The 25,154-nt window shown below is 43.7% G+C and overlaps 1 protein-coding gene across 1 annotated transcript in view; it reads left to right on the top strand.

The window, feature by feature from the left end:
• XKR4 (XK related 4) overlaps positions 1–22,190 on the top strand; it is a 369,005-nt gene extending 346,815 nt beyond the window's left edge. Inside the window, exon 3 of the mRNA XM_075353266.1 lies at positions 15,616–22,190. Within this exon, the coding sequence (XP_075209381.1) occupies positions 15,616–16,562 (947 nt within the window). The 3' untranslated portion in view covers positions 16,563–22,190. The remainder of the gene's footprint in view (positions 1–15,615) is intronic.
• The last annotated feature ends 2,964 nt before the right edge of the window (positions 22,191–25,154 follow it).

Raw genomic sequence — 25,154 nt, 5'->3', positions numbered from 1 at the left:
TAAGATAGTTAAATAACGAAATTCAAATTTGGGGATGATTAAGATTTACTATACCACTATATCGTTATATAGATGAGTGTATTTTTTTGCCAGTATGATGAGCCGCTGCATCGTATGAATTAAATTAAAAAATTGATGTTATTGTTCAGTAGGACATGTATTGCCAAACTTTTGAACCTGAGGCAGTTTTTTGGATGTAACATGATCTCCTTTGTGGTGTGGTTTATGTTTGAATAAAAAATGATGGAATAAAAATATTTTGAATTTATTCTATGATATTTTCATTATTATTTTTAGCGTTGCTTCAAAATACCCAGGTAGTTTACCTAAGGGTGCTTTTTGCGATATAGTTGCTTCTTTGAAGGCTAATTTGACATGTTTCTGGACTTTGTGTGTTTCTAACCATGAGAATGCTGTCCAGTCTGCAGGCAGCACATTATAGAGCAGGAGGAGCTGAGAAGATTAATAAATAATTTGGTGAGAAAAGATTCAGAATAACCTGTGTTTTCATCATTTATACCTCTGCTCTTTCTGGGATTATTGGTTAAGTGGGCGGTCCCATCACTTATACAAAGCAGGCTGTCAATCACTGGTAGAACCGCCCACTGGACTGAAAATCCCAGAAAGCGCAAAGGATTAAATGATGAAAACCCAGGTTATATTGAATCTTTACTCACAAAACTATATATTAAACTACTCAGCTCCTCCTACTCTATAACATGGTGCCTGCAGACTGGACAGCATTCTCATGGTGACAGGTTCCCTTTAAGGAGCAGTAAGTTCTAGTGGATGAAATTCACCCATGGACCCGCTTCATTTACTGCTCACTAATTGCCTTTAATCCTGAATACAATGTGGATCGATAACCTTTGTGTCTATTAATAGATTACCAGTCCTTCTAATTACAGTTGCATAAGTACTGGTCTTTGAAAAATCCTCTTAAAATGTTCAGATAACCAGGACAAAAATTAATTAATGTTTCTTTATGTCACCTCTGACAATGATCCCTGTGCAGAACATGGACATGAGAAAAAAACAAGATCATTATGGGTTTGCATAATCTCCATTAAATAACATAGTGACATATGTATGTGAGGCTGATAGCAGGCATAGTGTAAGCTCATCCAGTTTTGTCCAGACATAGGCAAAAAGCTGATTTCTTTCAGCGATGCGGGAGCCTGTGTGCAGACTATTCACACAGCCGCAGCAGTGACATCACAACTGGGCCCAGTGATCATGGTGATGTCATCACAAGATCTAAGAACTCATCGATTGGCTGCAGCGATCACATCCTGTAGTAATGGCATTATTGTGTCTCTCAAGAATCACCCTCAGTGGATATCTTCAGGCTCTTTATAAAGCCTAAAGGCTGCTTTACACGCTGCGATTTCGTGACCGATATCGCTAGCGTGGGTACCCGCCCCCATCGGTTGTGCGACACAGGCAAATCGCTGTCCGTGGCGCACAACATCGCGCTGACCCGTCACACTACTTACCTGCCCAGCGATGTCGCTGTGACCGGCAAACCGCCTCCTTTCTAAGGGGGCGGTTCGTTCAGCGTCACAGCGACGTCACAGCAGCGTCACTGAACCGCCGCCCAATAGAAGCGGAGGGGCGGAGATGAGCGGGACGAACATCCCGCCCACCTCCTTCCTTCCTCATTGCGGGCGGGAGGCAGGTAAGGAGAGGTTCCTCGTTCCTGCGGTGTCACACGGTGTGATGTGTGCTGCTGCAGGAACGACGAACTACATCGTTACTGCAGCAGCAACGATATTCGAGAATGGACCCCCATGTCACCGATGAGCGATTTTGCACGTTTTTGCGACGATGCAAAATCGCTCATAGGTGTCACACGCAACGGCATTGCTAAAGCTACCGGATGTGCGTCACAAATTCCGTGACCCCAACGAGATCGCTTGAGCGATGTCGCAGGGTGTAAAGCGGCCTTTATGGCCGCTTTACACGCTGCGATATCGTGACCGATATCGCTAGCGTGCGTACCCGCTCCCATCAATTGTGCGACATGGGCAAATCGCTGCCCGTGGCGCACAACATCGAGCGGACCCATCACACTACTTACCTGCCTACCGACGTCGCTGTGACCGGCGAACCGCCTCCTTTCTAAGGGGGCGGTTTGTTCAGCGTCACAGCGACGTCACAGCAGCGTCACTGAACCGCCGCCCAATAGAAAAGGAGGGGCGGAGATGAGCGGGACGTAACATCCCGCTCACCTCTTTCCTTCCTCATTGCGGCGGCGGCTGCAGGTAAGGTGAGGTTCCTCGTTCCTGCGGTGTCACACATAGCGATGTGTGCTGCCGCAAGAGTGACGAACTACTTCGTACACCGATCAGCAGCGATATTTGAGAATGGAGCCCCATGTCACCGATGAGCGATTTTGAACGTTTTTGCGACGATTCAAAATCGCTCATAGGTGTCACACGCAAAGACATCGCTAAAGCGACCGGATGTGCGTCACAAATTCCGTGACCCCAACGAGATCACTTGGGCGATGTCGCAGCATGTAAAGCCCGCTTTAGACACGCGGCATGAAAATCGGAGCGAGAGGAATGCGATAAAACATCGCATTCCACTCGGACCAATATTACTCTATGTGCCAGCACCCATGAGCGATTATTCTCTCAGCCCTAATTGGTCCGAGAAAACAGTCACAGCATGCTGCAGGTGGAATGAGATCCTCTTTCTCTCGCACCCATTCAAGTCTATGGGGTGAGAGAAACATTGCACTCTCAGTACACCGGTGTACTGTGAGTGTAGAGTGAGAATGGCAATAGCCGGCAACGGAGGAGAGAGGGAGATAAATCTCTCCCTATCCGCTGCACCGCCGGCCCTACTCCCCTCCGTAGCGCTGGCCCGCCCCTCCTCAGAGCTGGCCCGCCCCCCGCAGCTGTGGTCCGACTGCACGATCGGACCTCAGTCGCAATGACACTCGCATGACACTTGGCTCCCGTTGTGCTGCCAGCGTGAGCCGAGTGTCATACGAGTGTAGTGGGTGGCCCTACCCCCTACCAGTACCAGCATAGATAACCCGGAATTGTAATTAATAAAAATGTTGACTTTTATTATTTTATGTTGTGTTAGGGCACCCCTAGTGGCCGGGTGGGACGGCTGTCGCCACCGGGGAGGAGGAGCCGGCTGAATCACAGGGGGGTGTGTGTGTGTGTGAGGGGAAGTCGGATCCGGGACGAGAGAGTGTGAACATCGAGGGGCAGAGTGTGTGAGCGGGACCACCAGGGGGCGCCGGAGAACAAGGAGGAGAACGTAACCTCAGGGTGTGAAGCCACTGGTGTGGGTCCGGTGTGCATGAAACCAAAGTGTGGGAGCCCGGCGAAGTGGAGTACCCTGGGCATATCCCCACCAGGGGGTGCGTTAGGGCAGGCTGCCCCCAGCTCCACCGAAAGTGCCTGATTTTACTGCCGGATCCTGCCGTGCAATAAAGTATGTCGTTTGTAAGCAGCACCCTTTGTCTGAAGATCGTTTGTACGACGTCCGGCGAATGCACTATCACACTCTGCCCCACCAAGTCAGTCCCCGACCTTGAAGAAGTGGTGAAGCCAGGGACCAGCCTGAAAACTACCGCCACGACTACAAGGCCGGAGGCTCCCCTGGCCCATCACTTCATGTGGCGTAGTCGGCAGGATGCGATTCCCCTGCCAGGAACCCAAGAAGCCGGAGATCAAGTGGTGCCGAGTGCACCGTATCCGGGCTATGAGAGAAGATTTCCAGTCCCATGGTGGGAGGAAGAAGTGCCCAAGGCGTTGGACCGGGCACAAGATGGCGGCAAGATGGCCGCCGTCTGTGAAGCTGAGGAAGAAAAGGCGCGAAAAATTGGCGCCAAAAGAAGAGCCTGGGGCTGGCCGGTGCCGAGAAAGAGGTACGGAGTACTCCGCCTAAAGAGGGGAGGCGCCAGTCCCCGGGCACGAAGAAAGAAATATGAAGTGGGCGGTATTGTAAAGAAAAAGAAGAACCGCCGCGGAGGAGTCAAGATGATGTGTGAGGCTGGGGGTGGAGCCTGTTCATTAGCGGGAAACATAGGCCCGCCTACACTTCCTCCAGTCTCAGCATTGACCCCGCCGCCATTTCTAACTACACAGCAGGAGAAAGAGATGGAGACTTCCGGCCAACAGCAGGATCTCGCCACCGCCATGGCCCTGACCACCCTAAGCCGGGAGCGTCCCAAACACGCTGCCGCAGCAGGAGCGTTCTTGCCAGAGATCCCAACCGGGCCAGGAGACCCAGCACGTCCGGAGAAGGTGACTTGGCTGACCACCTGGGACGCGGCAACGGGAGGCACGACCACTGAGGTACGGGCAACTTATGCCACCCAGCTACCGGTGGGGAACCGCCCTCTGGGGATTACCTATTCCCCTGTGGAGACACCTCAGCACGTCGCCACAGCCGCAGCACCCACAGCCGCAGCACCATCTGTCCCCGTGCGGGAGCCGGCCGAAGTGTATGCCGAGCGGCTGGAGCAAGATCACCGGGGCTTCTTTTGGGACCCTGTAGTCCCGTCCTCTACCTCATATCCAAGGGCTCCGTCTCCGGTGCCAGACCCCGTCCAGGAGCGGCTGCTTGCAGAGACCATCGTCCGGGAAATGATGTCCGGTCCCGGCGGTGAGGAGCTGGCCCTGCAATTCACCACTGGTATAGTGGTGAAGTTCAACCAGCAGGAGGGCTACGGGTTTATCCGTGAAGCGAGCACCGGAGACGATTATTTTTATAATCGGGTCCACCTGGACGTGGAGGGCCTACCAAAGAGGCTTCACCCTCTTTACCCGGGAGAGAAGGTGCAATTCTTACCCGAGGCGGGAAGTCGCGGCCTGTTCGCGGTTGGCGTGACCCGGACGCCGACCGCCCGGGAAGCGGCCCAGTGGCAACAGGAGCTGGATTGGGAGGAGCACCAGGAACGGCGCCGGAGCCAGCAGAAACCGATGCCGATGGATGCCTCTCATTCCCGGCGCACCCTGGCGGTCCCACCGGAGGTGCAGTCTGGCCCGACCGCTGACCCGGAAAAGGGTACCCCGGTGGTGGCGGTTAACCAAAGTGTCACCAACAGACCGGTAATAGTCCTAGACGTGACGCAACCTGTGCCTCAACCGCCCCGGGTGGCGACTCCATCGCCTCCACCAGAAACTGAAGAGGCCACGCCATCGTAGCCGCCTTTCGCTCCTGTTTCATTCCGGAGGGTCCGCCGCCAACCTGGGCAGTCCCTGGGCGCCTACATCCAGGCCCAGGCGGCCGAATGGAAGCGGTCCTGGCCTCCGGAGTAGATCACCCGAGCTGGCTTGTTTGAAGACCGGTATTGTTAATCGACCGGCAGAAGTTTAAGTTCAGTTGATAAAGCCCGGAGAGAGCTCGCTGTCAGACTGAGTCAGGAACTCCTCCGCAGGGCGAAGAGTTTACAGTTGATACAAGTTTATATGCCTGTTGCTCGCCATCAAAAGACCGGGAGCGCTGTTGAGCCTCCGGGCGCCATCGAAAGACCGGGAGCGCTGTTGAGCCTCCGGGCGCCATCGAAAGACCGGGAGCGCTGTTGAGCCTCTGGGCGCCATCGAAAGACCGGGAGCGCTGTTGAGCCTCCGGGCGCCATCAAAAGACCGGGAGCGCTGCTAAGCCTCCGGGCGCCAGCAAAGACCGGGAGCGCTGTTAAATCGCCGAGCGCTGCCGAAGATCGGGCGCTGAACTGGTGCCTTTTTCTCGTACGGGTCGCCTGTTGTGGACTGGGCTGAAGGGTATTTTTATGCTATGTTCATTGTTTTTAGTTATATGTTTATAGTTAGAGCCTTGCCGGGAGGCTCGGATTTTAAGAGGGGAGGCATGTAGTGGGTGGGCCTACCCCCTACCAGTACCAGCATAGATAACCCGGAATTGTAATTAATAAAAATGTTGACTTTTATTATTTTATGTTGTGTTAGGGCACCCCTAGTGGCCGGGTGGGACGGCTGTCGCCACCAGGGAGGAGGAGCCGGCTGAATCACAGGGGGGTGTGTGTGTGTGTGTGAGGGGAAGTCGGATCCGGGACGAGAGAGTGTGAACATCGAGGGGCAGTGTGTGTGAGCGGGACCACCAGGGGGCGCCGGAGAACAAGGAGGAGAACGTAACCTCAGGGTGTGAAGCCACTGGTGTGGGTCCGGTGTGCATGAAACCAAAGTGTGGGAGCCCGGCGAAGTGGAGTACCCCGGGCATATCCCCACCAGAGGGTGCGTTAGGGCAGGCTGCCCCCAGCTCCACCGAAAGTGCCTGATTTTACTGCCGGATCCTGCCGTGCAATAAAGTATGTCGTTTGTAAGCAGCACCCTTTGTCTGAAGATCGTTTGTACGACGTCCGGCGAATGCACTATCACACTCTGCCCCACCAAGTCAGTCCCCGACCTTGAAGAAGTGGTGAAGCCAGGGACCAGCCTGAAAACTACCGCCACGACTACAAGGCCGGAGGCTCCCCTGGCCCATCACTTCATGAGGATCGCAGTAGTCCCCGTGTGGCCCCCGTGTGACCCCTAGAGGCCATACAGCATACAACATATTGCTACAGACATCCATTTCAACAGTGTCAAGATTGGGAGTAGTGACCCTTGAGCGGCAGGGAGTAGGTACTGCTCATTTTATTACTTTTAACCAGAAGGTAACTATAAAATAAATTAAAAAAAATATCTTGATAAACCCCTTTAACTGAGCTGTCTAGTCAAAGACAACTTCTTTAATTAAAAGCCGCTGGAAAAAGTTGCCATTGTCTGATCTTTTCACCTGTGGTATGTGGGGAATTACATGGGCCACCAGACCAAAAGTGGCTACTGGTTCGGGGCATAGCACGGTGATTGGCTTTTATTTGTCTTATAGAGGGGGGGTCCTAAGCTGGTAAGACCATATACCCCAATAGGCCATACAATGGTTGTCCATCCCCATTAAGTTGCTACTCCCTTGATTGTGCTCCGAGTATCTTATTTCATCAATAAAGGCATTGCATACCCTCTCCGTCAGCCTGACTGCAGGCGATCAGCTTTTTCTACAGTGTATAGTGTCCCAATAATGAATGATAATATAATATAAATGGCAGCCTGGCCTGCTCCCTAAGGGAGATATTCAGATAATGATGCCATGAAGGGCAGTTGCGGGGATGTGATACCCCCTGCAGTGCTGCTTGTTATTATCCATTTTCTTCTGTTTCTAAAGGCAGTGATTTCAATAATAGCAATGTCTTAGGTTTATCACTCTAAGGGGCACTTTGCACACTGCGACATCGCAGGTGCGATGTCGGTGGGGTCAAATTGAAAATGACGCACTTCCGGCATCGCATGCGACATCGCAGTGTGTAAAGGCTGGATGATACGATTAACGAGCGCAAAAGCGTCGTAATCGTATCATCGGTGCAGCGTCGGCGTAATCCATGATTACGCTGACGCGACGGTCCGATGTTGTTCCTCGCTCCTGCGGCTGCACACACCGCTGTGTGTGAAGTCGCAGGAGCGAGGAACGTCTCCTACCGGCCTCACTGCGGCTTCCGTAGGATATGCGGAAGGAAGGAGGTGGGCAGGATGTTGACATCCTGCTCATCTCCGCCCCTCCGCTCTGATTGGCCGCCTGCCGTGTGACGTCGCAGTGACGCCTCACGACCCGCCCCCTTAACAAGGAGGCGGGTCGCCGGCCACAGGGACGTCGCACGGCAGGTGAGTGTGTGTGTGAAGCTGGCGTAGCGATAACTTTCGCTACGCCAGCTATCACCACATATCGCTGCTGCGACGGGGGCGGGCACTATCGCACTCGGCATCGCAGCATCGGCCTGCGATGTCGCAGTGTGCAAAGTGCCCCTAAGGCCGGCATTTTCTTAATAACATGTAATACAAGGAAGTGTATACTGGAAACATGTACTGTAGAGACTATGAACAAAGCGCGACTGTCTCCAATTTCTGATATTCTTTTAAAGGGAAAATGTCAGCATGACTTTGCTGTGTAATCTGGGAGCATGATGTAGGGGCTGAGACCCTGAGTCCATCTAAAATCCCTGTTTTATTTACAGCACGTTTATCAGTTCTCTGAATGCTCAGCTCTGTATAACCCTGCCCCCACCACTGATTGACAGCATTCTGTGTATACTATTAGGGATAATCGAATACCTCAAATATTCGGCTATGCCTATATTCGACTAAAAGGTCGCCGCTATTCAACTATTTGCGAATATTCGATGCGCAATGTAAGTCTATGGGAAACCCGAATAGTTGCAAATAGCAACTATTCGGGCTTCCCAAAGACTTACATTGCACATCGAATATTCGCATAGCAGCGACCTATTCGTCTAATATTCGCAAAGCCGAATATTGCCGAATACTTTTGATATTCAATCATCCCTATACACTATACATTGGCTGAAATCCGGCAATCAGTAAGAGAACAAATTTATACAGAGCTCATAAATATGGAGGACTACATGGCACAAGAAAATTAGTCCTCTAGTGATAATAATTAGTGATGAGTGAACGTTCTTGGCACTGATTGTTACTTGATCCAGCAATCGGGTTGCTCGGGTACTCGCGGAGCTCTGCTGAGTATCGTGGGTGCTCTGATATTTCATCTGTTAAACAATGACAACAAAGCACAGGCTTGCTTCACTGCATGATGTGTGCAGGCACTCCATGGAGAGCCATTTCCAGTCTTTCAATGGTTCTTCCGGGGGAAAAACCATAGTGTCACCCCCCAAAAAACAGCCTTCCTTCAGAAATGCACTGTATGTGGTTGGAAACCTCTACAGGCCAATCTGACCGGCGTGAGTCGAGGAACAAGCATCTGAGCATTTTAGGGCTCACCCATCACTAATAATAATCTGCTGATAAAACAATTATTTTCTTGAAACTACAACTAACAGCCCACTGTCACATATCACTAGAAACAGAGTTTATACCCTTATATTATGCTGCTCTCAGATTAAATAGCAAAAATCTGCTGACAGATTCCCTTTAATCTTCAGTATGTTGTCTCAAAGCCAGGGCGCCACCCCCTCCTGATGCTCTTTGCATATCATAAAAAATGGCTGAATAACCAACCTTTGTAAGAAATTCAATGATTTATTATGTCACAAGCTAAGGGTTAGTCCAGTCTTCTGAAATTATAACATATCTTTAAAATATACAGTCACTCTAGGAATAGTGAGGGTCTCTCATTTGGGATCCCATTGATCCTCAGAGTAACAGACCAAAGAGCCAGTTTAGTGCTGCTTCATCTTCTCTGTTTTCCCCTGTGATACACTGGCCCACTGGCTATACAGGTAACTATAGCCAAAACCAATTCAAAACCAGGAGTGAAACAATCAGAGGGAAAAGTATAATATAAACACGGCACCATTTTTCACCCACTCCTTGTTTTGGCTTTCAAATACAGAGGTAAAAAAACTCACCAAATACTGAAAGTGTGAACATGGCCTTAGTGTACCGTCACACTAAGCGACGTAAGCAGCGATTCCACCAGCGATCTGACCTGGCAGGGATCGTTGGTGCGTCGCTACATGGTCGCTGGTGAGCTGTCAATCAATTAGATCTCCTCAGAGATCAGCCACCAGGCATCAGCGACCTGTGTAACAACGCTGTGCTTCGTAACCATGGTACACATCGGGTTACTAAGCAAAGCGCCTTGCTTGGATACCCTATATGTACCTTGGTTGCCAGCTTACCGCAGGCTGCCAGAAGCCGGCTCCCTGCTCCCTGCACATTCAGATCGTTGGCTCCTGCTGTCAAACACAGCGATGTGTGCTTCACAGCGGGAGAGCAACAACCAAAAAATGGTCCAGGACATTCAGCAACAACCGGCGACCTCACAGCAGGGGTCAGGTCGTTGCTGGATGTCACACACAGCAACATCACTAGCAACATCACTGTTGCGTCACAAAAAACGTGACTCAGCAGCGATGTCATTAGCGATGTCACTTAGTGAGATGTGGCCTTTAGAAAGGAACACAGCATTCTATCAGCTCTGTTCATTCTCAAGATTAGTGCAGGTTCCTGTGAACGGACCACCACTGATTACAAAATGATGACTAGTTGGAGCAATGTGCTGTCACTTTGTCTTCTTTTAAGGAGCAGTGGACAAAAGGGAGTATGATTGTGGGATCAGACTACACAAAATTTGTTTGTAGTCTGTTACCATGGAAATGCATATGATTTGTATCATTCCGAAGCAACAGAATGTTTGTATTTAGTACTACTGTACTTGCAAAGTTTCTTAAAGAGAAGCTGTCATGGGGACTTAAAGAGTAACCAATGTTTTCATTTTTATCTCATGAATCATTAATACACATGAATATAAGCAACTTTGTAATTTATCTTATTCAAGGAACAGGTTATATAACCTCCTGCACTGATTTTTTACTCTTAATTTATATGGCAAATGTGTATTCAATGCAGACATATTTTTACATTACTTACAGTAGATAGGTGATGACAATTGGTGCTTTTGAAGTTCTATGGGGATGAGAGGGGATCTAGAGGCAGACACAGACATTGTGTTGCAGTCTCCGTAGACCTTTACGAGAACCAGCTGTCATGTCACAGCTCAGTAATAGGCAAATCTGAAATCACATGAAATGAGAATTTTGAAAGTGAAAAAAATCAGTCCTGGCAGGCAAAGAAGCAGATTTCTCTGATAAGATTTATTACAGAGTTTAGTTTTTACATGTACTTTTGGTTTATGAAAAAAAAATAAAATGTTTACTTTTTAAGCCCCCAATCTTCCATTAGACTGTTTTTCAGGATAATAACAGGTCGCCGTGGCTGTGTTATGGCAAATTTGCCAGACTATACAGAAACACCACCCGCCTTTGACACTTTGAACACTGAAATCAACTGTTGTGTAGAAGTAATAGAAACACAGATGGGTGCTGAGCCCGCACCGTATCGGTGAGATGTCAGCTGTGATACAAATCCAGCATCTTCCTGCAACAGATGCCGTTTAACCATTTAAAAAACGCTCATTGTTTGCCGCATTTAAATAGAGTGATTGAAAAATGTCGATGGATTGTCATGGCTACTGTGGGCGTACTGAAGACCATCATGGTTGGCATCTTATGCGGGCGTCACACGGGACCATAAATCGTGCGATTGCATAAGCGATCGCACCCGCCCCCGTCGTTTGTGCGCCACGGGCAATAAGTTGCCCGTGGCGCACAAAGTTGTTAACCTCCCGTCACTCGTACTTACCTCCCGGGCAACGTCGCTGTGGGCGGCGAACATCCTCTTCCTGAAGGGGGAGGGACGTTCGGCGTCACAGCGACATCACACGGCAGCCGGCCAATAGAAGCGGAGGGGCGGAGATGAGCGGGACGTAAACATCCCGCCCACCTCCTTCTTCCGCATTGCCGGTGGGACGCAGGTAAGCTGTGTTCGTCGCTCCCGGGGTGTCACACGGAGCGATGTGTGCTGCCACGGGAGCAACGAACAATTGGAGCACAGAAGGAGGAACGAGATTATGAAAATGAACGACGTGTCAACGATGAACAAGAAGGTGAGTATTTCTGCTCGTTCGTAGCTGTCACACGGTACGATATCTCTGACGATGCCGGATGTGCGTCACTAACGACGTGACCCCGACGACATATCACCAGAAATATCGTACCGTCTGACGCCCGCATTAGTCTTCCTGTGTTAAAATAAAAAAAATAACAAAATTAAAAAATTTTAATTTAAATTGCCACTTAAAGTAATTAATAAAAATAATCAGATTTAGAATCACCAAATCAGTAAAAGTCCAATCTATCAATTTATAAAATTAACCCATACAGTGGACACTATAAATTATTCGAAATGTCTGTATTATATTGATTTGGTTGCTGCAACTTCCTAAATAGAATGCAATAAAAAGTGATCCAAGGGATTCATCACAAATAGGGATGATCGAATACCTCAAATATTCGGCTACGCCCATATTCGACGAATAGGCCGCCGCTATTCGACTATTTGTGAATATTAGATGCGCAACTATTCGGGCTTCCCATAGACTTACATTGCGCATCAAATATTCGCATAGCGGCGAGCTATTCGTCGAATATTCACGAAGCCGAATATTTGTGATATTCGATCATCCCTAATCACAAATATTCAATCACTAAAAATGTCACACACACAACGAGCCCTATCAACAGATAAAGGCGACACAAACATTTTTTTCATTTTTTTTTAAATTTCTTAATTTCTTTTGCTATTGAAATATTGAAAAAACATGTTTGGTAACAATCCACTTACCTTGGAAAGCCTACAAAAAATAGATCTCACATGGCTATATTGACAGAAAAATAAAATTATGATGGCTCTGGGAAGAAGGCGAGGAAAAAACGGAATCACAAAAATGATAACTCACCCAATCATGAGCGGATTAATATTGTGCTGAAAACAATTGAGTCAAACACAAAAAAAAACCGACTTCAAAATCTAAAGGTCCAAATTCATTTTTGTTTATTCACCTGTTTTTGTCTAGTCTTGAGAATTGTATCCCTTTTTATGTTTGCTCCTAATTCTCCATTCTTTTTTGAGCCTTCTTTTAAGTTGTCTTTATAAGTGGCCACATTTATTTCCCAGTTTGTGGGAGGAATTATTTGATTCCAGGAGTTTTCAGCTGATTCATAATATATGATTTTTAAAAAGTTGTCATTTGTGGCACAATTTCACTCTGGGCCTACCCTGGTGTATGTCAAGTACACCCTAATTTTGCTGACTTTTCACAATTTTTGGCACCACAAGTTGCAAAAACAGTGCATGGCAGGCAAAATGCCCTTTTTTGACTTTGCACCAAATTAATCATTTCATGAATTTGACGCCAAAAAACAACAACTTACACCATAAGAAAAAAAGGAAAGTGACTTAAAAAAACCCGCAAATCATGAATTGGGGCAAAAATGTTTAAATGTGCATGCATTAATAAAAGTAGATCAAATTAATTACGAATTGCTTGCGACATTTTCATTGTGTAACATTTGGAAATTTCATTGTCTGACAGAAATCAGATATTTCCTTCTTTCGATATTTACCATAACCTTCCAGACTCTAGCATTCTTCAAAAATCAATAGGCTAACAAACTCAGCTGCACTGAAAAGAATAATGAATATTTCAAATACAATATATTCAGGGTATTTTGTAATTCTGGGAAACATTTGTATATGTTACTATGAACAATTATTTGCCCCCTTTAGATCTCATGGTCTTGCATAGGAGCCACATGAAATGGTTTTGAATCTTTAACTCAAATTCCCTTTGTCTAATATTTTGGCTAAACACATGATACAGTTTTTGAATTAATATTTCATTTACTTAAAGGGGGTCGTCCTACTCAGACTAATTAAATTAAAGAAGTTGTACAAAGAAAAAGGGAAAAATATTGGAGAAAATAAGTTATTAGATTTAGGGAACAAGAACTTTGTTACACAGGCCTTTCCTTAAAGGGTTGTCCACTACGCTGACAACCCCATCTCAGTCTGAGTGTTTGTCCCCTTTAAAATAAAAACACATACTCATCACCCTTGCCGGCACCGTTCCAGCGGTGTCGGCACTCGCTCTCCTGGGGCTCATGTGACATAGTTACATTAAACAAGCCCTGTGCCCAATCAGCGCTAGCTTCACTCTACCTGCCTTTAGGCATATCAAACATTGCCAGCCGCAGCTCTCACTTCCTCTAGAGGTTTGATTCGTCCAAAGGCGGAGAGAGTGAAGCCGGCAGTGATTGGTTGCAGGGCTTGCGTAATGTAACAATGTCATGTGAGCCCCAGGAGAGTGTGTGCCGACGCCGCTGGAACAGTGCTAGTGCCAAAGGTGAGTATAAGTGTATTTATTTTAACGGGGGCACTCATATTGAGATGGGGTTGTCAGCGTAGTGGATAAACTCTTTAAGGAAAGGCCTGTGTAACAAAGTTCTTGTTCTCTAAATCTAATAACTTATTTTCTAGAATATTTTTCCATTTTTCTTTGTAAAACTGCTTTAATTCAGAAATGTTTTCAGCTTTTTATACTTAGAGTATTTCTATCTAAAATTGGCTATATTAGTAAATCAAAGGTTTCATCAATTGCTAAAGTTTGGTTTACTTAGATAGGTTATTATTCAACTGCAGCGGCCATTATTGCTAAAGTGACAACAGGCTAAGCAATCATATTGGCTTTCACTTTTTCTTTCCAGTTACGCTCATTAACAGATGATCAGTCATTTCCTTAGGAATTGTTGAGACTTTTTCGTTTCCTTGTCAATTCATTACTGTGAATTTATCCATACATGGAGGAAGCGATCCCAGGAGTCAGATTCTTGAACAGTTGCTCATACAGTTACCTAAGTAAAAATGCCAAACAATATCTTAACCACTATACATTGATAATATTTACTGAGCCAAGCAATGCAAATGCTACTCTACAATGCTTAAAATAAATATACAGTGCCCAAATAAAAGTAATAACCAAAAGAATCTACTAAATTGATATACAGCTGAATGACTCTTAAAAATAAAAAAATCATCCTCCAGATATTGCAAAGTTATGAATTTCTGTAATTAGTCATTACTCTATTTTGCTTTATTCTCTCTCAAGCACTATGCAGTTATGTTTCAATACCTAGTTCATGTTCCTTTAGAAGCTGCTTTCAGCTGCTGCTCAGCAAGGAGCCCTACATTATATTCAGTTTGTATAGGGGAATGTCCATCTCACTATGCAGGTTTAAAGCAGAGAGGCTCAGATAAGAGGAATCCCATACACATTGTTATGGTTCGCCTCCCCGTCCACATGGCTAGGGGTGGAGCCTTCTCCCGGGCCTCACTTCCGGAGCCTGGATGGCTTAAAAGCTGACATTTCCAGTGAACCAGCGCCGGCTATAAGCTTAGCGCTGCTTTGCCTGTGAGTGCTGGTCCCTGTAAGTGTGATCCTGATCCGTTCCCTCTCTTTGCCCTAAGCCTATGTCTGTGTTCAGTCCCCTAGTCGTTCTGCCATTCCTCTGTCCCATCTCCTTCCTTCCCACAATAGCCCCGGTTGTTTCCCCCTCTCCTACCTACTTTTTCGGTTGTTTCCTCTGGTACTCACCTTGGCCTGATCTCGACTCCTCCACTGCTAGTTCCTTCGGTCTTCCTGCTTCCCGTACTGTGTATGACCCGGATCCGTCTGACCATCCCCCGCATGCTCGACAGCTTCAGCTGTCCGGCTGACACTGCATTAGCACACACTGGGAGTACCCCTCCTTGCTCATTCAGCTCCGTGTAGTGTCTTTCCCTGCAGGACTCCAGCTCCCCCTGCTGGCAGCCTGACACACATACTATTTAAATATATTGTAGAGATGTCTGCTGATCAGCAGTTGAAAGCAGCTTTCAAAGAAGCATGAATGAGCAATGAAACAACATTACAGCATAGTGTTTGAAAGAGAAGAAAGCAAAATAGGATAATGAAGTATATTACAAAAAATCATAACATGGTTATTCATGGAGAATAATTAAAGGAAAAAGTTTATTTACTCATTGAGGAAACATGACATGTTCAATAACAGGTTGACAGTAATTCAATAGATATATTTTATGTAGAATTTGAAATATCTTAAAAATAAATATTTATTTTATTTGGTGTGCTTCTAAACCATTTCTTTTTTTCATGTTTCAGGTCTAACTGCTGCTGCATCCCTTGTATCCTTGGCATGGGCTCTGGCATCTTACCAAAAGGCATTACGGGATTCAAGAGATGACAAGAAACCCATCAGCTACATGGCTGTGATCATTCAATTTTGCTGGCATTTCTTTACCATTGCAGCAAGAGTTATAACATTTGCTCTATTTGCCTCAGTTTTCCAACTCTATTTTGGAATATTTATAGTCCTTCATTGGTGCATAATGACCTTCTGGATCGTACATTGTGAAACGGAATTCTGTATAACTAAATGGGAGGAGATTGTGTTTGACATGGTGGTTGGAATAATCTATATCTTTAGCTGGTTTAATGTCAAGGAAGGAAGGACACGGTGCAGGCTGTTCATTTATTACTTTGTCATCCTTTTGGAGAACACTGCCTTGAGTACCCTGTGGTACATATATAAGGCCCCCCAAATCCTGGATGCATTTGCTATCCCAGCACTGTGTGTAGTGTTTAGCAGCTTTTTAACTGGTATTGTTTTTATGCTTATGTACTATGCCTTCTTTCATCCTAATGGACCTAGATTTGGTCAGTCACCAAGCTGTGCTTGTGAGGACCCTGTAACTGCCTTTCCTTTGCCCCCCGAAGTGGCTTCAAGCACTCTAAGATCTATGTCTAATAACCGGAGTGTTGCCAGTGATCGAGATCAAAAATATTCCGAAAGAGACGGCTGCATGCCAGTATTTCAGGTGAGGCCAACAGCCCCTTCAACTCCATCCTCAAGGCCTCCAAGGATTGAAGAATCTGTAATTAAAATTGACCTGTTTAGAAACAGGTATCCAGCCTGGGAAAGACATGTATTGGATAGAAGTCTACGTAAGGCAATTTTAGCTTTTGAATGTTCACCTTCCCCACCTCGGCTGCAGTATAAAGATGATGCACTTATTCAGGAACGTCTGGAATATGAAACAACTTTGTAACTCCAAAAAGAACAAACTTCGAGCACTTCAAAAAGCTGCAAGCCCGAAAGATAAAACTTGACAACTCTTGGTGGCTCATAGTAAAGTCTTTACCAGAACTGATCTACAAGCCATGGCTGGTGACGTCATGGAGACCACTTTAAATGGCTATTCATCATGATTATCAATCGTAACTTATTATGATAAGTAGAGAAAATTGCTCACGGCACATTCCATGATCATTGAATGGGAGAATTTCTATGTAAAGAGAACATGAAAACCAAGGGCAGTAAAGCTAGAGAGTCTAGGCAATGTCTTGTCCAGTACTTTGTTACTGAACCTTCATGTAGGTACCATAAATGTCTTAAGATATGTAATGTCTACAAGATACTGTATGTAGCGACCTCAAAAAAAGTTATCATATGACAACCGGCAACCTCTGTGCTTCAGGTCTTTGCACACCAAAGGTAAATGTGGAGCTGGATAGTACTATGATAGATGTCCCTTTCTAAATCTCATACTCTACAGTAAGTGCAATAACAAAAATGGTAGCAAATGCCCACAATTAACTATTACTACTGTAGATCTTTTAAAGGGCTGAGGTACTTATTCAAAAGCATGGCCCTGGGTCATAAATCATCTCCATTCTGTCTATTCAATACACACACCTCCAGTTGGTCAAGTTTGCCAGTAGAAATGGTGACCATTTCGTTAATAGGTCACTGCGAGAAGAAAATGTTAATAAAAACCTTTGATGCCATAGGAAAAGAGACATAAATGATAATCATGATGATATACCCAGTTGGCAAAAAAAAAAAGATATGTAGACTAAATGTGTAAAATGTTAGTGGAACTTTTTATGGTGAAGAAACAAAAAGCAATTAGTTCATTGTACTATACAGGGGATCAGATTCGCCACTCTGAATGCATGGCTCTGTGTGATTTATGCAGGTATGATAACTAAACGAAAATGAACTGAAGCCGTACCCTCCTAGTGCCAAACATTACATAGTGTATATGATTGCTCTTGTTGCCTGATGAACACAGAACATGTGGCATGATGAGCCGTGCAAGAGTAGGAAGCCAGAAGGTGTATATCAATTCTCCATATGTACAGACAGCTCACCTTTTATATCTATAACTAAGTAAAATGATGACTTTTAGAGGCTTCTGGGTCGTCTACTAGTAAGTATACACAGTGCCGTAGAATAAATTACATTTGTGGAAGATCATTCTGGTCCTAGTCAAGAATTGTTTTCATATTAATAGAGAACCACACAGAAACAATGGTAAGACTGGTTTGTCGCTTTAGGTTCGGCCTACACAGAAATATCATCATAAAGTATATCCCAATGGTGCTTTCAGTTGTAAGAAGCAACCTAATTGCAAGACCTCATTGCAAGACCCAAGAGTTTATTCTTGTTTTTTACTGCTTTACCTAAGGTATTATTTTACAGACTGTCACCCTACAATCTACATTCATAGATCAACTGTCTTCGGGCAGGTTGGTAGAACCTAAATCTGCTCTAATGCCGCAGTTATTGAAGCTGAACAGATTCCTCAATCAGATTTTATCCTCATCGTATTGAGAATGATTCTATTGATTCGTAGTTACACTTGGCTACAGCCAACTTGTATTAATGGAATGCCTTTCTCTAGCCCCCAGCACTTTGTAATACTTTGATCGTTTTTTTGTTAACCATTCATTCTTTGAGAGCACAAATCCTGACTGAAAGCACGTAACGGTATACAAAAATATCAAATATATCAGAACACAGTCAGATCCATTCAGGTTCATACAGTATTCGCCAAGAGGTGCTGTACCTTAAATGGTTAGGGGTCTATGTGATGTTTATGTCAGTTTCATACCTTGCAACTGTGAAAGTAGTTCAATGTAATGTTAAATAGCATTGTTCAATGTATAAGGTTTGTCCCCCATGGTCAAATACAGATACAAAAATGCAAAAATTCTGCTGCTGAACTACATTTTCCATGATATTCAAGTAATAATCCACTCCACTCATGGATTCCTGAAATTTTTAATAGTTGAGTTTTATTAACAGCTTGAGTTGTAAAGTTTCTTAGGTTACTCAAAGGTTTAGGTTACATTTCATCTTCTGTGGCAAAAGCTACTGTCATTAAACTCTTTGCTCAGTTTTTAGTAGTCTTATAAGGGTTGGCCCACATAACAACTTAGTGCCTATCCAAACGATGGGTGATACATTGATGATCACTAAGACTGGCCATACATATTAGATGGCTGTCAGCCAAACGATTCTGCAGCCGATAGTATGGCCAGCAGCCATTTTAGCGGCCTCCCATACACAGGAGTGCTCATTCAGCCTGTGTTGTCTATGAGAAAGCTACCAACTTTTATGTTGGCCGGCAACTTATCATTGGGAGAAAAATGCAATTGTGAATCTGAAATTGGCCATGTGAGATCGACATCTCTTCTTACCAACAATCGGCCAGTGTCCCCATACACATTAGACCATCAGCTAAACCCAACTATATTGGCAGATTCAGTCAACATTAGTCTAATGTTGGGGGCTTTGAGGGTCTGACAACTGGCACACCACTGATACTGAGAACAGTACTCATGATCACCCTATTTGAAAAGTCATTTCCATTTACAATGGAAATAAAGCCATTACTGTGTACAAATGGGAAATTTTAGAACCCCTTTAACAGCATGGGAGGAGTCCCAGGATTTGGACATTCAGTGATCAGCAATTTATGACCTATCCTGAAATTGTTATGATGGGCCAACCCTTTTAAATTCAGAGCTTGGTGGGCTGGAATTGACTGTTTACCCAGGACTTAAGTAGTTACAAAAAAAATAACTAAACAAATAGAAAATCAAAATTAGGACATTATGATGTAAACCTACAGAAGTAAAGAGTTGGAGGCGTCCTTGACCTGGAAATCCTTACGATGACTAAACCCGCAGCAAATACAAACGATTCTCAATGCAGCATCAAGTTGGTCAATTCATGTTATATGTTGCTCCCTTCAAAGCGTTTTATATTAAATGGTAAATTATTGTTAAATTCTAATGTAAATCACTTTTTACATACTGTAATTCATTAGAAGTCACAGAAAATTAAGCTGAATAAATATTTATTGTGACCTGTATATTGGGGGTTCATGAAGAAACAGTGTGTGACATTAATTGTATCTCACATTTTAGTTTACGGAAACCCCACTGTATAAAGTTTGACCCCATAACTTTCCGACTTATAAGCAAAACACACAAAACCTCTATATCTGTAAATAGATACACATTTTATGAGAAATAACTATTTTTTCTTATTTAAGAAATGTTTGGACTTTTTTTTAATTACTGATCATCTTACCAAGTATCAATAAACACTCCACTTCAAATAAAGGTAACCTTTAACAAGCCAATAAAACTCAGCCATAGTGGATTTATCGTAAACTGAATAGCGGTAGAAGATTAGGATGGTGTTAGCATATCATGCCAAACAATGGCGCCAAACTCATTGGTCAGGTGTATTTCCATGTTCATCTGTAGTAATGCAGGTGGCTTGTCTGGAATATCACAGGTAAAGGAAACCACCACTAGCACTGCTGCAAACACTAGAGAGACACAACCTCCTTGTTCATGTAAAGTCACAGAAAAGTACCTCTGCCAAATGAAACCAATCCAGATCAGGAAGACAAATTGGTTAAATGAGCACCACATCCTCCTGCAGTCTTGGCTTCAACCACTTATAGCCTGAGAATTATGATAGAACGTGTGATTAGAGCAAGGCGATTATCTACAGGTCCAGTCAGGCTTCATCCGGTGCAGCAGATGGTTTTCTGTGCCATCAAAAGTCCAGGAAGCTCCTGTTTACATTGGTACCAGTACTACTTTGTCATCAGAATCCACAAAATAATAAAAGTTGAATTAATTAAGTAGACTAGATGCTCATTTCTACAGTAGAAGTGGTCGACACATTAAAGGGGTGGTCAACTACTCGGATGACCCTTACTCAATCTAAGTGTGTGCCCCCCTCGTTAAAATATAAACAGTTATACAGTACACCTCTTCTATAATGTCATGGTTCCAGCAGTGTCGGCACTCACTCTCCTTGAGCTCATGGAAAGTTGTTATGTCACGCAAGTCCTGTGTTCAAGTCAGTGCTGTCTTCCATCTGCCACCTGTGGAAGAACCAAACATCAAGAGGAAGTCAGACCTACGACTGGCTGCCCTCTTCCTATTGATGTTTGATACAGGAGAAGACAGTGCTGATTCGGCACAGGGCTCACTTGACATAATTATTTCATGTGAGTCCCAAGAGGGTGAGAGCTGACACCGCTAGAATAGCGCTGGCACTGAAGGTGAGTATAAAATGTTTTTATTTTAATGGGGAAAACACTCTGATTGAGAAGGGGTTGTTTGAGTAGTGGACAAACACTTTAAAGTGAATCTCAGCAGGTTTTTGCTATGTAATCCGAAGACAGCATGCTGTAAGGCAGTGTTGCCCATTTCCAATCTTCAAAAGCCACCAACCGTGCATGTTTTCAGGATTTCCTTAGTATTGGACAGGTCTTAATTTAATTACCGTCACATGTAATACTAAGGAATTCTTGAAAATATGCACTGTTGGTGGCTCTTCAGGACTGGAGTTGGGGGACACTGCTGTTAGGATTAAAACAAAAAAAATTAGGGATACCTCTCTTGTCAAGGTCCATGCTGTTGTTTATTTGCAATGTTTGTTTAAGCAACAGGGACTTATCATTGCTGTGACTTGCTGACTTGTGCCATGTTGTCTGACATGCCCCTCCTTTGATTAACACCTCACTGGTGTGGGCGGGGGCAGCTTTCTCAACTCTGCTGCATTGCTAAATCTAAAAATGATGATTGTATTAGAACCGCTGCTCCTAGTAATCTAAGTGATGCATCATTGGATTTAGAGTCTCTTTGCCTAAATCATCATGATACTTTCAGATGAGGTAGCAAAATCCTGCTGACAGATTCCCTTTAAGGTGTACACATTCTCAATAGTTTGAAGTCAAACGTGCCATTAAATTACTACTGGAAGTGAAGCAGAGTCCACCTTCCTCCACATACTATATCACTCTTGACTCTAATCATCTATCAGATAACAATGGAGCCCAATCTCATTACAGTATCATTATGTAGTGATGGTAGTAGAAAACACACCTAGCTGACCATGAATCTATCTTATCCTAATTTTAAGTGGAGTACTTTTTTTTTGTACTTTATCAGCCCCCAATATAAAAAAAGAAGTAACCAAAGATTATTCTCTAAAGTGAATTAGATTTAAATGTTTTCAAGTTGTGTGTCGTCTCTGGGTTATAAAAAATCTTTATAAGCTAATCAGTCATATGTTGCCACCTGTCACAAAAAATAAGTACGCTGATATTGGAAACAAGTTACACATAAGAATAAGCATGCCAAGGAAATAAATTGTGAATTCTTGACTCATAGGAAAATGGTAAAATATATTTGTGCGTATGTGTGTGTGCAAATCAATGCAAACTTTGGTGCTGTAAAAATTCATTTCCTTAAAACGAATCTTTTGTTATGAAATTATTTATCATCCGTAAAGTTAATGAGGTAAAAATGTAAGTTATCAAGTTGATTGACAAAATATAGTTGGCTTTTCACCAGTGTCATTATTTTCATGTTTCATTTTTTTTCATTGCCGTAATGAAACACATTACCAAGTGGGATTACAGTGTTCATTAGCTCTTCATCATTACCTAAGATCTGAACATTAGTTGTGCTTTACCATCTTGTTGTTAAAATTAATTTACCGAAGAGAGACATTGGCAAAGTAAATACTTCCGCTAGTATCAAAGAGGCTCTCAGCACAAAATGACTGTTCAAACCAAGCCAAGGTGCTCAGTGCACCCTTGATGCACTCAACAGTTCAGAGCACTGTCTCATCTACTTGTTTCCACCCTTGTATGGCTTCTGAAAAGCCAATCATGGAAGAGAATGATGGAGATAAATGGAAAACAAGTAGGTAAGGAGGGTCCCAAACTACTTGGCCATGCTGCGGTGCTCCGAGCACCTGTGCTTGCTTTGAACAGTCATTTTGTGCCGACGTTCTCCCTTTAAAATGTTTGAGTTAACTTTCACATATTCTACTGTAATTGCACAAAGCAATATATAAAATAATCTATTATGTGAATTATCTGTTCCAAAATTATATAGAGGGTGTTTAATTCTGAAGACATGACATAATTAAAGGAAATAATATGATTCAAAATATGAGTGAATTCACAATATGTGGCCTTGATTTGGTTACAAATTTGGTGCTCTAAGAAAGTGGAGGGGTTAATGTTACAAAGTGTGAATAGGTCACATGGCAGAAAGTATGCAGGACCACTTTGCTCCAGTGGAGTGTTGGTAGGGTTAGTGGCCCCAAAGCCACTAAAAAAAAGGACCAGGCTGTATGTTTGTAAACTTGTCTGCAGGAGAAGACAAAGCTGCAGTCTAGAGGAGTAGAGGTCCATTACGGAAACTCGTCAACAGCACCCTCAGAAGACCAAGGCTGGGGGTGCCATTGTTATAAAGGTCAAGGATGACTCAGAATTTGTCTCTTTGTAAAGGAGAGAAAAGCATCGGCATTGTCTCCTGATGCTTTCAGAACATGGCTGCACTAATCCGTTGAGGTTCCTAGGGTGTCCACTGGAGCGGGAGACTAAGTCATTACACTAGTGAGTCACACAAAGGATCTCACCAAGCAGAGATCAGGGAGTTATTACAGCTAAGGTGGATGATCAGGCAGAGAACTTTGAGAGGTCTGCCCAGTAATAAAGGTAGCTGGAGGGGGTCCGGCTTTGCTTCCTACCCTTAACTGCAGACTATAAAATATAGACTTTTCTACAAGACTTTTTATTATAGAAATGAATGGCCCATAGTCCATAACAAATTAAAAGGAAATTATAGGTATATCTTATTATGAAACTAGGTTGAAGTGTCTTCTCAGTATCAACAGAATTGCTTGCATATTGTCATTGACATATTTTAGTCAATTCTTTTCTATTGGTGACATTTCACTTAAATTCAAAATGGTCTCTATAGCTGTATCTCTAAGATAAATTTTGTAAACACCAAAATTACATATTATGTAATACATCTTGTTGAAATATTTTAGTCATTTTTAACATCAAACTTCACCGGAATGTCTCGAAAATGTCTACAATGCCGTATGTGTCTATCAGAAAGACAACCGTTCACAGGATGACAAGTTATTGCTGCAAATTATACAACACAGTAAAACATTATATAAGTGGATCCGCATAGAAGCCAGCACTTGTAGTATTATATAAAAAAAATTACGTTTATTGTTTACATTAAACAAATAAGGGACAAAAAGCAGCAACAAAAATAATGAAAAATATCTCTAACAATGGAAGAGAATGGATGCAGTTTTATTCAGGAACCCAAGCAACTAGTTTCCGCCCACTGTGGTCCTTAGTCTGAGCCTGTTAACACAATAAAACATTCTATATATTTAGGTCTCTAATTTTGGGGCAGCAAATCATTATAGATGACCATATAGTGTCAACAAAATGGAAATACCTATCTCCGCCATGTTGTTATCATCCACAAGGTGAACCATTCATCTTTGTATAGTCAATGTGTTACTTCTATTTTATTTGGTACTTTGTTTTCAAGTAAAATATGAGAAAAAAATGTTTTGTTTTATTTTCTGAAACAGTGCCTTGTTTATCTATGGGCAGTGCCTGGTATTGCACTTAAAGGGGTTGCCCAGGTTTCGCACATCAGTCTACAGTCTCTCTATATGACTGCAGACCTGTGAATCCTCACAGCACACATTGTATATGCTGTGAAGATAATTCAGTGTTGGGAGTGGGTGGTCATGTAACCCAAAGTATGCAATGTGCATGCTCCTGACCACATTCCAACTAGACATGTGCGGCCGTGCTCAATAGAAGAGAATTAAGCAAGTCTGGCCACGTCTAGTCAGAATGTGGCCAGAAGTATGCATGTTGCATCCTTTAGGTTAACGGAATCTGAGAATCCTGACAAAGTACCTCATACGTGCTGTGAGGATTCACAAGTCTGAAGTCACATAGAGTGACTGCAGACTTTCGTGCCAAACCTAGACACCCCCTTCATGATCTACTCACTTGAATAGGGATTTGCAGTAATACTACGCACAGTCAATGGACAACATGGCACTGGTTCTCAAAAACCTGCAAACGCTTTTGTATTTTTTTTTAACACTGGACAACCATTTCAATTACTCAAGAAAAAAATTGTACAGCTGATGGAAACATGTTAATATTGGGTGCAGGTAAGATCCTTTCAAGACCTCCTATGTAAAATTAAATAAATATATTTATTGTAAAACTTAATTTTGTTAATTACAGCTTTTATTTTTTTTGGTTTTTTTTCTGGATAATTTGTTTTTAATTTGTTACCCAAAAAATGCAGAGTTCCCTCTACAATAACAGAATAACAAAGGATATAATGGAATCTCAGCATTAAAACATTGCTAGTTCATTGTTAACATTTAAGCCGCTGTCTCTATTTGATTTTGGTTTAATTATGGGTCCAGATGTGTCCACCATTACCTTTCACTAAAGGGTGTTTTACACGCT

The sequence above is a fragment of the Anomaloglossus baeobatrachus genome, chromosome 6, assembly GCF_048569485.1.
Source record: "Anomaloglossus baeobatrachus isolate aAnoBae1 chromosome 6, aAnoBae1.hap1, whole genome shotgun sequence".
Lineage (NCBI taxonomy): Eukaryota > Metazoa > Chordata > Amphibia > Anura > Aromobatidae > Anomaloglossus > Anomaloglossus baeobatrachus.
The sequence above is the reverse complement of the archived record's forward strand: the minus strand, read 5'-3'. Positions and strand labels throughout refer to the sequence as shown.